Below are 14054 nucleotides of genomic sequence, written 5' to 3'. Positions count from 1 at the left end.
TAGTTTTGGCATATGAACTCACTCAAATGTTGAAACTGAACAGGAAGTTAATTTTTCAGCGAGTGCTTTCTTTTTCGTTTTAGATATATTATATTACAGATAATAATGTAAAATACATTGTACATCATTCGTAAACATATAAAAACATAGGTTTAAAGACTTCTGTTGCCTACTTTGATTTTCCTTACCTAACTTGAAATAATTTTAATTTTGATTTAGCTTTTGGGGGCTTTAAAACCAGTTTAAAAAAAAATAGGAAATAAGTTTTCTGTTTCACATATAGTTTGAACTTTGAAAAACAAGCCAGGAAGGAAATTATTATTATTCCTTGTATTAAAGTTACCAAGATTTTATTCTGAGATGTATAAACTTTTGAAAGTCATGCTAATTACCATTTATTTGTAGCTATAAACGGTAACATTTTTTTTAAGCCTTTGTCATGTCATAAGCCAAAAAATTCAATATGACATGAAAAATTAAAAAGGAATGTCTTTTTTTGGCTTTTGATATGGAGCAGAAACTGATGTTTCCAAAAATGAACAATGAACAGGCTCTTTGTGTTTTGAATAAATGAATCCCCGCCAGACAAATCAAATGTTGTCACAAAGACACTGTTTCTCATCAACCAAGTGAGTTGTCAGTGGCTTCCCAGGAACCAGATTTATGGCAGATTATTGATCCACCCTTACATCCTTCCCAACTGTAATTTCATCTATAGCAAAGGCCAAATCCCAATCTCTCTATTTTAAAACTAATGCTTATTCCTTTCTGAAACAGTTATCTTCACTTTTTTCTCCCACTAGCAGGCAAGGACTGATCAGTGATGTTGATTATTTGGAAGCTGGAGGCCTTCCAGCCACTGGGGAGAGGGTATCTGGTTTGGCCTCTCATCACAGCAATGGAGGCATAAACCTTGCCTATTTTTAGATGGAGTTTATCAATTTATGGCAGGATTTATCCTGATGGAGAACCTCATATTGGGACACTCAGGAAGTTCACTTCCAGTCTTGCATTCCTGTGGGTGGTTCTGGTCATAAGAGCAGGAAAACCTTTGTGAATAAATCAAGCCAAACATGCATTCTTTACTGCTTTAAGTAAGATATAATATTAAGCATTTTATAATAATAATTTTAGTATCTGAATGTCTGCTTTCATGCCTAACATGGATGTATAGTCTGTGCTAATAGCTTACAGTAACAATTTTAAAAATTTCATTTTCTCAAAGGGAGCCACACCCTGAAATGTGATTGCTTGAGAATGTAACACTTTTCTGTCCCCTTTTCTTTCTGTTTCTTTAGGAGTACACTGACACACTGGTTCTACTCAGCTTTCAGACACATCTCTAACACATTTTTTGTTTTACACTAATTTTTTTGTCTTTCCACTCTCCCTTCCTCTGTAATCCTGTCTGGCATTACTTGGTTTTGCAGAAACCCTGAAGGCTGTTAATCAGGAAAGATTTGTTTTCCTTCCTTAGAGACCATGGCAGGTCTACAACCTCATGCTTTTGTCCTGGCTGCTTTCTGCAGAGCACCTCATCACCCAGGGCAGCTTGTGGGGTTGGCTCTGGTGAGGCAGCTCTGCTCCTCACTCTGTGCAGGGAAGGCAGCAGTGGCTGCCTCCCCTGGGATGGCAGGGTTGGCTGCATAAAATGATAAACAGATTCATAGGATAAAATCGAGCCTTCTCCACAAACTGAGAAAATTGAATAGAAATGGCTACTGCTTGGATATATATTTCTTTGTAGTCCTAGTTCACAGCATTCACACATCTGACAGTATCTGCAGAAAATTTTTTAAGGACATTAAAAACTGTCTTGGATAATTTTATCTTTAAATTTTCTTCATCGGCCCTTTCACAAGTCTTCCAAAAACACTGTGGTAAAATTGGGATTGACAGGCCCAGGATACACGGTGAATCCCTGGGTGACAGCATCCCTGTGGCCACCCCAACCCACAGCCAGGTTTCCGTCCATCCTGCCGGGTGCTGGAGCGATCCAGTGTGGCCTTTAGCACACCTGCCCTGCCTGTGAGCACTGCAGCACTGCCACCCCCCCTGCAGGCCTGCCACATGCAAGGTGATGGGCTGCATCCTGCTCTCCTGGCTGTGCCTCTTCCAGCTGTATGCAGCTCAGGATTTAGCCACTTCTTAGTTGAATCAGGAAAGGTTCTCCCCCCTTGCTTTTAGTGTTACAGGTTTCTCTGGCCGACAAAGTGCTGTGTCACAGAAAATTTGCTTCTTTGTCATAATTTCCATTCTATGACTGTGTGAGGTTTCTGTACAAGTCTTTTAGATCACGGCATTCATTGACATAAGGCACAAATTTGAGCATGAGACTCTTATGCCAGTTACTTTTTTTCTAGGCAATTTGAGTTTTGTTTTTGGTCTGTTTTTCTCATCTCTTCTAGGAAATACATGATTAAATGTCTGTTATATAGTCAATACCATGAAGCTTCTCATCTGTTAGACAGAAATATAATCTGAACTCAGCTGGAGGAGAAATTGCAGCAATTATCTAGGGGGGAGGAGAAAGGAAATAGGTTTTGCTTGCAGACAGCTTTATAACATCTGTATTTCAGTCTTTCTGCTTGTTTTGTTTTGAATTCACCAAACGTCAAAGGAAGCGAATTCTGGACAACACTGTAAAATAATCTTTGGTTGTATAAGGAAGAGGAGGCATTTTCCTCTAATTGTGTAACCCTCAATCCGCTGCATCCTTTGCTCTTTGTATGTAATGGAAATGCTCCGTTTCTAGCTCACTTCTGAAGATCTGCTGCAGGCTAAATCTCAGCGTAAAGGTCCCAATCAAAAATCGGGTTTTTGTATGTCAAATGGTGTTTTTAATAGTCATGTTATATAATCAGCTGCACAAAAAGTGGAAAAAACCTTTATTTCACTGGCATAGATACTCAACACTCACACATACCAGATGCATTTATATCAGTGTAAAACAGTAGTGCAAAACCAATGAAGAGAAAATGGCAGAACCTAAAAATCCTGCTGTTGCCATTTTTATAGATGGCTGATAAAAAAGAAATGAGCCAAACACGAAAGTTACATAATAATGGAATTTTGAATTTCTGGTAAGATTTCATCTACAAGATAGTTCCTTCAAATTTTGCAACAAAATGCAAAATTTTTGTATGAGATACCTATGGTTGCTCTGTTACTTGAGAGACAGCAAAATCAAAACTCAGCTGTCAATACAATTCCCAAAGGGCACTTGAACAATAAAGAGGCTTTGTCTGTGACCATAAAAAACAGTGAGTACTTTGTTTTCACAAATTTTCATGGTACTCACTCCTTGAGATTTGGGATTATTTTTGTCAAAACCCAAGTAAATTGAGAAGTTCTCTATAGGAAAATTTAGTTGGAAAGCCTGTATGTAAATCCTGCTGTCTGAAGCACAACAAATGGCCTTCAGAGCCACTCCTTATTTGGAATAAGGAGTCTATTTTGCTGGGGATTTTTGGGGGTTTTTTAGGAAAGGACCAATGGGTTAGATAAGTGCTTACCCTCACCGTGGAATATGTGGGATAACTTGGCAGATAATTTGGAATAGATCTCCACCAAAATTTGCTTTTTCCTCTGCCCCACTATCTTCCATTTTTGTGAAAATGCTTGTTCAGCAGCTCATTTATTTGCTATATTTAAGTGCTAAAAGTAAGTGATATTTTTTTATTTCTGAAATAGACAGGAAAATATGAGTTGAAGGAAACTGGGAGTTCTCACTCACAGGAAGGTACAAATTAGCAAACATGATGATATTCATAAAACCCTAAGATGGGGTTTACAGCACTTGTTTTTTCGCAGAGAGTTTCTAATGAGAGAAGGTACAGGAGACTCTTTCTCTACTAACATTAATTTGATGAAATATGTGGCATGATCTATTTTGATTTCTAATTACTTTCATTCTACATTTAATTCCACTCTCATAAAAGTTGATTTCATTCAATGGAAACCTCAGGTACGCCCTAGTCAGAGTCTAAAACTTTATATAGTATCTGAAAAGAGAAACTTCAGAAATAAAAACTGACAAAACAAGCAGCATGGCATATGGTGATACAGAATATTCATTCAAGGATGTCCTAAATTGCATGCCTAGTAAGCCGTAGCCTAGTAGTCAAATACTATTTCCCTAAAGAATTATTAAATTGATTTTAAAAATTGCTAATGCATAATTTGCCCTAACTGTGGAACTGCAGCACTTATGTGTACATTTTATGTACAGATTAGGCATGTGCTGGAGTATGTTACAACCATTTTTTGTACCTTCCGTAAATTGGAGTCATAGTTATGGTAAGAGGTCACACAGATTGTATATAAACTAATAGCAGATCTTGCCACTGCCTGCTAAGGTGGCCAGTTCTGATTTGCTCCACCTCTTGCTTTGTCTCATATCCAAATGTTCAGATTTTTGTTAGACTGATATTCTTGCAAGAATTTTTCCTTAGACTAGTAAATGTAGCTTCGTTCACTATTAACCACTGGTTAACTAATGCAGCAGGTAATATTTTGTGCCTGCTATCAGAGACTGTAACTTGTCAGTCCAAATGTCAATTTATGGAACCTGCTGTCTCTGAGACTTTTATTGTTATGGTGATGCCTTTTCCTGGTCTTAAAATCAAGAGGCATACACGGTTAGAAGGGGAAAAGGGATTTTACCTTGGTATTTATTTTTAAGGATCCTTAGGTGTACACGTCCAGGTCATATGCATCGAGATGCACCCCACCGAGTCTTTCCCTGTGTCTCTGTGTCTCTGTATCTCTATGTCCCTCCAACACTGGGTATAACATGATAGGTTTTACTAATTAGCATATCTAGCAAAGATTCCCCAATGAGAGGCTCAAGTGAGCCCCCCCCCCCCCCCCGAGGAACCTTCCCCTGGATGGTTCTATCTTGGTTTACAGAATATGTTCTGGAGAGGACCTTGGGGTCTGAGGCACACTAATCCCTAATTACAAAGTTTCTAAAATGTTTAGTCTCTTAGCTTGACAAACAAGTCCAAGAATGTAGGCAAAAAGCACTAGGAATACAGAAGCTGTAAAAGGTATAACAGGGGTATAAAAGAAAAGGCAAAAATCTTCATGGCATCAATGGGAACAAAATATTCTTGAATTCCTCATTTTTCTGCCTAACATAAACAACTAAAGAGTAACTAGAGCGGCAAGGAGACCAAAGGCACTGGTCCTCTTGTGAGCATGTTAAACACTACACTAAAGATGCTGGATCCTGCCTGACAGTTTTAAGTATTGAACTATTGTTTACAAGTGCACTAGTTTCAACATCATGAAAGGATGGGCAGTCCTTTAAACTTCCGAAATTATTTGATAGTTTTTGTTTTTCCACCCTAAATGAAACACATGAAGTGGAATATTTTGCTCAATATGCAACAAAGGCTTAATGTCAGCAGGAAAAACAAAGTAAAAACAATAAATAATTAAATATTGTTCAATTTAAAAGTATTTTCATTATTTAGGTTTAAAGAAAGGACTAAAATAAAGTGTAAAAAAAATAAGCAAAAATAATGGGATTCCTATAATTTTTTCCCCCATGGAATTCTGGGGGTTTTTTTGTTTTGGGATTAGATTGTAAATGTCACCAGGGGACTTCTTGATGTCTTGCTGGTTAGTTTCTCAACAATGTGCTTCAAAGCACAGTAGGACAAAAAACTTTAAAACAATACTTTAGTAAGGAAAATGAGTACTTCAGTCTTCTAAAAAAGGTTTACTTTTAGTCAAGATTGGGGCAGATAGTCTTATCTGCCTGACCCAAAGTGGTTTAGCTATCCTGGCCTAATCGATCCTTCATGCACAAAATTCCTACGTAGCCAGAGTAAGCTGACATATTTTTGCACTGACCTTTGTTTAACCTGCACTGAGACTGCCTCTAAACACAGGTCTCCTGGTTAGAGATAGATGTGGAATGCAAACAAAAACAAAGCCTCTGGCACACTTGAGATGGAAGATGACCATTTCTCTTTTTTTTGCACCATTTCAGAGTAAAGAATTTGTAGAAGATCCATTCAGATGGCAAGCTGATTAATATCACATATTTCCAAAGGCACAGTTTGTCATCACAGATAAAATCAGATTTACGCAGACTAGGGATAAATCTGAAAAAGTTATTTTCCAAGAGTTGCTTTTGCTCTGCAGAAGACTAAATTAAACAACATGTATTATCAAACAAGGATATGAAATAAAGAAAGTTTGAATCCACAACTCTCATTCAGTATGGTCATAAAAAAAAGGGAAGAAATTTTTTCATAAATATACATTAATGACTATCCTCTGTATTTCCATTAAATAAATAAATTAAACATGGATGACTTTAAAATATTACATTGATGTACTGTAGCTCTGTGAAGAAAATTACTCTCTTTACAACAAAAAGTAAAATAAACAGGCCTCTCTCTTTAGAGGAGTATAATCCTTTACTTCATCTAGGGACCAAGATCTAGGGATCCAAGAAAATGTGTTCCACATCTACATGACAATGAAGAAAGTTTTCCTAGAACAAATAGGTATCGGCCATTATATGTAAAAATTTTAGATTTTTTTTAATCTCAGTTTCTAGGTTTTGTGTAAGAAGAAATTCAGGCTCAAATATAGAGTGAAGTTATGTGACAATGATGTAACAGGTTTTGAGTGGAATAATTTGATTTACTTTTCTGGTATTTTTGTCTTCTTGTGAATATACAGTAATTGTTTTCTTGTGAGTATATAGTCATTCTATAACCATCAACTCAAATGCATAAAGAAAAATTCATACCTCTTCTTTGCCTGTACAGCCACAGCTGCAAAGAATTTATTTTTTTAAGGAATTGAGACAATTTTTAAATCATGAAGCTGAAACTCAAAGTCATGTCGCAATTTCCAAAGATCAGACTCTTCCTACAACCTACTTTCTTACATTTTGCATAAACAGCACATGACTAGTAAATAAAAATTGCTCTGGTTTTGATGAATTTATCACAGACAGTGTAGCCTTTAAAAAGCAGACCCCCTGTAATTTAGGATGTCTTATTTTGCTTGTCATTTAGAGATTATTTGCCAAAAAGACACATGAGGATTTCCACTTGTGGAGAGAATTGCCTCATCCATAAGGAATCTCAGATGGAGAGTTTTGCTCTTGCAAGAAAAATTCTGCTGAGACACTAAAAAAATCCTTTGCTTCAGTATATTCATTGAGGAAGTTTTCGTGGGTATGAAACCAGCCCTCTGATTCGGTTTGCTTTGAATTAACCATAGAAGCTCCACTGTAACCTCGAATCTCTAGTCATTCTGTACTTTTGTGACTTCCCAAACATCTGCTGGGGACTTTGAAACCACCACATTCATTTTCTTATGAGCTAAGCTGCAATTTAACTCAGGTCCCTGAAGATGAAAGCCTAGGAAGCCTCTACAGAGGGCAGAACATCTTCCCGATCAGTTCTCAGCTTGTGGAGCTGGGAACAGCTGGCCTGGTCTCCCCTTTGGGCTGGGAGGCCTTGTTGTTTCCGGCTTCCAGACAGATATTTGAGGAACCCCCATTTTTCTTTATTTTAACTACACCTACTTCCTGAGGCAAAGAGCAACAGTCTCTACTCATCTGTCTGGAAAACTTGGAAAGAAACCTGAAATTTGCAAAGTTGTTGGGTTTTTTCAGTAAAGTATTTGAGGTCTGTGTATGTTACAGAAATGGGAATAAATTCCCCACAAAAGCAGGGGGACTAGAATCTGTCCTTTTTCTTCTTTGTAGACATCATAGCTCTTGCTAAGTCATAAGGCCTCCTAGTCAGTTTTAAAACTGTTTTGTGGCATGGAAAATAAGTTTATAAAAATTATACCAATAAAAGACAGAGCTTTAGGTTCAAAGTATTTCTGGACATGGATGTTTAAGGAACTGGTTGATGCCAAAACTAAGTGTTTTCATGTCAGTGAAATTTTCTGTAGAAAGATGTCCCCAAGTCTAGCATAAACTCTCAGACAACAGATACATCAGATTAAGGAATCAACATTCATCTTGGGTGGAGGAGGCCCAGACTGAAATCAACCCTCTGTATGATTTGAAGTCTCTCGCAAAGTATGTGACACAGTCACCAGACCTTTATAAGGCAGCTCTCAGTCTCTTAACAAACTCCTTGGAAAGAGGGCTTGTTTTTTAATGTGGAAAAAATGTAGAATGTAAAACCTCAAATATTTTCACCAGACAGAGCTCACATTCCTTGGACTGCCCAGCTGGAAGTTATTGTTAAGGTTGCTGTTCATCAAAGGACTCAAGCAGAAGGAAAATTCTTATTCTGGTATTTTTGTAGCACCTGTACAGCAGAGCCCTGATCCATGCCTGTGGCTCTTTGACACATGACCATGTGCCTTTGGTCTGACATACAACTCGTTGGGAACATGCAAGTAAATAATATTCAGTGGTAATCTCACAAATAGTCCCTTTAGGGCCACAGCTAATATAGTGCACTTAAAATTAGGCATGTGCTCGATTATAAAGTTATTACTGAATCAGAGGCTTTGTGGGCTGAAAATGTGATTAAGGAGTATTTCAGCTTGAAAAAAGCTCCCATATTAAATGTTTGAGGTTTTTTTTCATACAAAGCTCAGACATATCATATAATTTTAGAATATTATTTTCATTTTTAACAAGTTTGTCCAAGCTATAAAGTTGGAAATGTCTTCAAATGGAGTTTATAAAAGAGTATACTTTTCAGATTTCAAAGAAAAAGAGAAGTCTGCAGTCAGTGCATTAAGAAATCCAGAGATTTTTTCCAGGCATTTTGTTTTTCTTAGTGTAGAGCTTTTTAGGTTAAGATCCAATTAATACATTATTATTCAAATCAACCAGAGCATTAAATGAAACAATGTTGACTTAACCTTCCTGTAACTCTGTGTTTCAAGACAGTTATCCCAAAAATTAATTAGGTCTGCTTGACAAAATAAATTGGTGATGTAAGTGGTGCTAGAAGTAACACTTTGAGTGGAAGCTACTCAAAAATCCCATGAAGTGTTACCATAACTAAGTGCTAAAAGTGTTACTGTAATTAAGTGCTGAAGTTGGCTGTGGCGTGAGCTGACCTTGGTATTGATGCAGGAGCTGTGCCCGCGTGCAGTGGATGTGATCGCTGCCTCTGGCTGAGCCTGTGTAGGATTCCCTGCTCTTTGGTGGAATTTCAGTCCACTAGTGAAACTGAAATCAGAGCTGGGAAACTGGTGCACAGTACAGCTTGTTGAAAGCAGCTCTGCAGAGTTTCATGCCAAGTAAGATGCGCGATGCAGCTGAGGTGGTGGGACACCAGGAATAGAGGGAATAGGAGGAACAGTGCTGATTGACTCACTTTTCTAGGTTACCTGAGCTATCAGTGAAGAGACAGTGGCACTGCTAGAGGATTTGGGTGAGCTGATTCATGCTCCGTCTCTCCTCATGGACTGTGGTGAGAAGCCAGGCAGGGCAAACAGCAAATGTAAGGAGATCCATGGGCACCTAAAACAGCATGGTGGGAATACATTCTACATCTTCATCAACACTTGCAAATACATATGACCCCTTCCAGAAACAAATGTATTCACTCTTTATAATCTTGATGTCTTGATTAATAATTAAGCCTCTAAAATGTGCAAACTAATTTTATGAAGATTTGAGATGTATAATCCAAAACCTTGATAAAAGCAGGTCTTTATAAACAAGTCCCTCTTTGCCTGGAGGACACTGCGTATTTCACATAAGAAGGTTATTTGTAAAATTGGTTCTGGTCCAAATTTAGATATATAAGCATTTGCTTAAGCTTAATGAGTTCCATAATGTGCTTACAGGTAAATGCATGTTTAAACACATTGTTGGAAGGAAAGAAAAGAATACAGATGCAGATCATGGGGCTCGTCAGACTGAAAAAACAACCAAGAGGTGCAATATAGTTACTTGTCACCTGAAACTATTCCCCATTGTTGTTCACCACTGACTCTTACTATCCCAGTGGAAAAGGTGACATGGCTGTAGGGGCAATTAGCCAGGGCTGAAAGCTGCTTTACCTTCTTACCCTCTTTAAGCAAAGTGCAAATGGGAACATAGCTCTGAAATGTCCTTTCTTTTTTTTCTTTATTTTTTTTTTCTAACATGATTAGAACTTTTTACCTTTTTCTCTGACTGTGTAAGCTATGTGTAAGCTAAACATGCAACTGCTGAAGGGGAAGTACTTTTTTCTGGTTGTACAGAATATTCACTTTTCATTGAAAAAGTCAGTCTCCTTCAGAAACAAAACATATTCATCCAAGAACCCAAACTTTTCTACTATAGGTTTTGTTTTCTTTTTTAAAAAGAAGTCAACATTTACTATAGAAAGCTAATATTTGCACTAAAAAAGTGCTTTTTGCACTAAAAAAATTTCATTTCTTCATATATTTATACTCTAGAAAACTACATGAGCGCATAATTTTCTATCTGATTCATTGCTGAGGCAAAACAGGAATAATTAAGACAGCCAACACATGCTTTGGTATAGTTGGATATTTGGTAATTTGAATCTTTCAGGAACCAATATATGGGTATAGATGGTATCAGTAATTCACTGTCCTTTCCAGTAAAAGGACTTGGGATCATTAAATGCAGCTGGAAGGAGATAGGTTCAAATCCATCTAAAAGGAGGCAGTTGTTCACTGTGAGTTAAGCTGTGGTGCTCATTTCTGTAGAATGATGCAGATTCCCAACACTTCCAGGGTTTGAAGGAGAGACTAAATAAATACACGTAATATAATTATTCTGAGTATTAGTAATGATGTTTAATTGTGTCTGGTTCAAGAAGACTGAGCTGCAAGTGGTTGGAGGACAAGAAAACATTCGTGGGAGTCATCACACACGTTGGTACTCCTTTCCCCCTAACGTTGTTTACTGACAGATGCTGGCACTAACAGCAGTGAGAGGGGATACTGCACCAGATGGACTCTCTGATCCAGTACTTGTGCTCCTAAGAGCACTGGTGTTCACTGCAGTGCTTTATGTGGCTGCAAACTGTGACGTGTGAAGCACCTCCTGAAGACACCTCGCTTCTCACTGATGTGTGTTAGAGCTGACACCACTCAATACTCACCAGAACAGACTTCTCACTGGAGTTAGAAATATCTGATTATCTATTTGCAAGTCCTGCCCCCTGCAAACAAGATATTGAGATTCAATTCAGTACTTCACAAAATCCAAAAGAGGGGACTTAAAATAACACAGATCATACATGGAAAAGAGCAAAAAAAAGCCAAACCCAACATTTTAGAAATTGCGATTTTTAAATTAGAAAATGGAAAAGGAAAATGTCAAAAAAAGGTTTTGCTAATCATAATGTTTTACTTCGTAGGTAAATGCCTCCCGCCAAGAAACCAAGCTAATGGAAGAATGTGACCAACTCATTGAAATAATCCAGCAAAGACGACAAATAATTGGAACCAAAATCAAGGAAGGAAAGGTAAAAGCTTTAATTCTTTAGATCACAAGTGGGTCAACACTGTTTCCTTTTGATTGCAGCTTTTTTTACTGCAGATATTATTAGCAGAAATTTGTGAAAGTCCTTGCGTAGTCCTTGGCTACTGCTACTTTCATGTAAAGAAGAATGAAATCCTTGAAGATTAGTATGCTAGACCTCAACTGTGTATTTGGAATTTCTTTCACTACAGGTGATTACAGATTTTAAGGATAAAACCAGAAATGTGGTCATGAAGGCTAAATGACAATTAAATTATGTCCACTTAATGTTTCCTTCACTCTGTTATGTGCCTGACAGTATTTCCCCCAAAGTTTTAACTTTAACAAAATGTCACAGCATATAGAATCGTCTTGCAATTATCTTTATTTTTCCCTAGGTACTTCAATTGTTTATTCAAATACTATTGCATAAAAATTTTGTTCCAGTCATTGCCATTTGTGAGAATAAGAAGTCTTAACTTATTTACAAAAAAATATATTCAAAAGTGTGCAAGAAATTAAATTAGGTGTGCATTTCTAAGTCCTGAACTTCCATGATTATGAGTAGCAAACACATTGAGCAGGAAAAATCTCTGATATTGAAGTTTCAACATCTTTTGCTAGCTAACTGTTAATTCATAAATGCGTTAGAGTTGAATTTATGTTTTTATTTTCTACATACAAGGTGTTTACTGTTTAACTCCTAAACTAACTAAGCCAGATATTCATTCTTCTTGTGTGGGAAAAGCTCAGCAAAGGAATAATGTCAAGCGCAGGTTAAATGGTTCATGTGGCTGTCAAGATATTCCAATTAACTTGAAATGAAAGGCCTGTAGGCAAGGGCTAACTTAAACACGTTTGAAACCACAGGTCCCGTACACTGTGTGACAAAACCTGAATTTCCTCATGCTGTTAACAAAATATAATCCCCTTCAAATGAAGTAGATGGCCTTCTTCGTTTTTGTTTCAGCTGTGTTTCTCTATGCAGAGACCAGATGCGCTGCCAATGAAGTAGAAAATTTACTCTGTTGCTTGCAAAGATATATTCTAATTTCCACTAGCATGGAAGATTTTTAATACAATTGACTCCAAATTTACTTGAATAGAGATGTTATCAGAATCTGTCCCTGTTTTTTGTCCTGTTTTGTTGAACTGAAAGTTATATCAGTGGAGGTCCAGTTAAGATCTGGAATGCTTTGACTCAAATGGGGTATATGTTGAAAGATTTCAGGGTCTCAAGAGACCCATGTGAAAAGCCACAGGAAATTCTGCCCAAGGTATCTTCCTTTAAGGGGACCTATGGCTAAGGGTCTTTCTGGAAGGTAGAGCAAGACAAATTTCTCTGTAGGACTGTAGGTGTGGCTACAGAGCTGGAAACACTCACATACTAGGTTCTAGCTGTGCCTGCAAGGCTGCAGATTCAGTTACACAAGTTTGAAAACCCTGTGCAGCTCCATACTTAATCTCAACTATCACACAAACCTGATAAAAACCCACAGAGATGTGACAGGAAAGAAGAAAATATCAACTAGGTAAGATAATCCTAGGGCAGATGTCATTCCTACCATTGCAGAAGTGGGTGGGGAGTGAGTGAGATGAGACTCTTCCTTTTTCAATTTATCATCTTCATCTTCTTGAAGATATAAAAAAGAATCAATCAAGTCAAAAATATAGTTCATATATAGACATCACAAATCATGGCATGCCTTCTAGTGCAAAAAATTCACAAGTTAACATTTATTTCATTTCACTGTTTGCTTGTTAATTAATTAGTAAATAAATAGATAATTTTTTTTAAAAAAGTGAGAGTGAACCTTTCCCTGGTTGCACTGGTGTAGACTGAATTGTAATCTCTGAAAATGCCCAGTTACAGGAAATATTATGGAATTAGTTCATCCTAGAAGCTGATCAAATCATTAGCAGTATCAAAATCTGTGCATTCCAAACATTTTCTCCTCTTTTTTTCTTTCTATCTTTAAAGAGATACAAATGTTACATGACACAAATCATTTGGCCAGTATCTTATTTGGAAAGTTTTTCAAGAATGTTTATTTTGCTACTTGTTTCTGTTGTCAGACACATGCACTAAGATACCCTCATCACTGCTTAGGATGCCAATATATCTGAAAGACAACTCAGCAACTTCATAGTTTGTGCCCTAATTCCTGAGATTGGGAATGTTATCTTGATTATAAATTTGGATATTTCTGCCAACCCACTTGGTTGTTAGTTTCCTCATTTTGCATGTAACTGGGTCTTAATGTGCCTTTCTAAACTCCAGAATTATTTAATTTCCTTCCTATTTCTTACTCCTGTTAAAACTATGATCCTGATGTGATAACAAAGGGAAGGACTCCCAGACCTTTCAGGAACTATTGTAGTTCCTGAAAGTTTTGTTAGCCAACATTGTCTTTAAACGGAGGACTGTGCCCTTCCTTAACCTTTCAGCTAATGATTACAGTCACATCTACTGTGTTTATCTCCAGCACGTATGTTTGCAGTAATAATAATCAGCTCTCCTACACTACTGTGCTTTTGTCCAGTTAAAAATATCCAGCAAGAAAACACCCTGTTTTACTAAAAGCACATAATGAGAAGGTCAGGCATGTATTGTTAATAG

The 14054-nt window shown here is 37.2% G+C and overlaps 1 protein-coding gene across 5 annotated transcripts in view; it reads left to right on the top strand.

Annotated features, from left to right (window-relative positions):
• Positions 1–14054, top strand: part of MID1 (midline 1) — a 150329-nt gene that overhangs the window by 99294 nt on the left and 36981 nt on the right. For all 5 annotated transcript variants that reach the window (XM_019283014.3, XM_010394382.4, XM_019283016.3 and 2 more), the window contains one exon: positions 11331–11438. In XM_019283014.3, coding sequence (XP_019138559.1) covers positions 11331–11438 — 108 coding nt within the window. The remainder of the gene's footprint in view (positions 1–11330; positions 11439–14054) is intronic.

The sequence above is a fragment of the Corvus cornix genome, chromosome 1 (assembly GCF_000738735.6).
Source record: "Corvus cornix cornix isolate S_Up_H32 chromosome 1, ASM73873v5, whole genome shotgun sequence".
Taxonomy (NCBI): domain Eukaryota; kingdom Metazoa; phylum Chordata; class Aves; order Passeriformes; family Corvidae; genus Corvus; species Corvus cornix.
The sequence above is the reverse complement of the archived record's forward strand: the minus strand, read 5'-3'. Positions and strand labels throughout refer to the sequence as shown.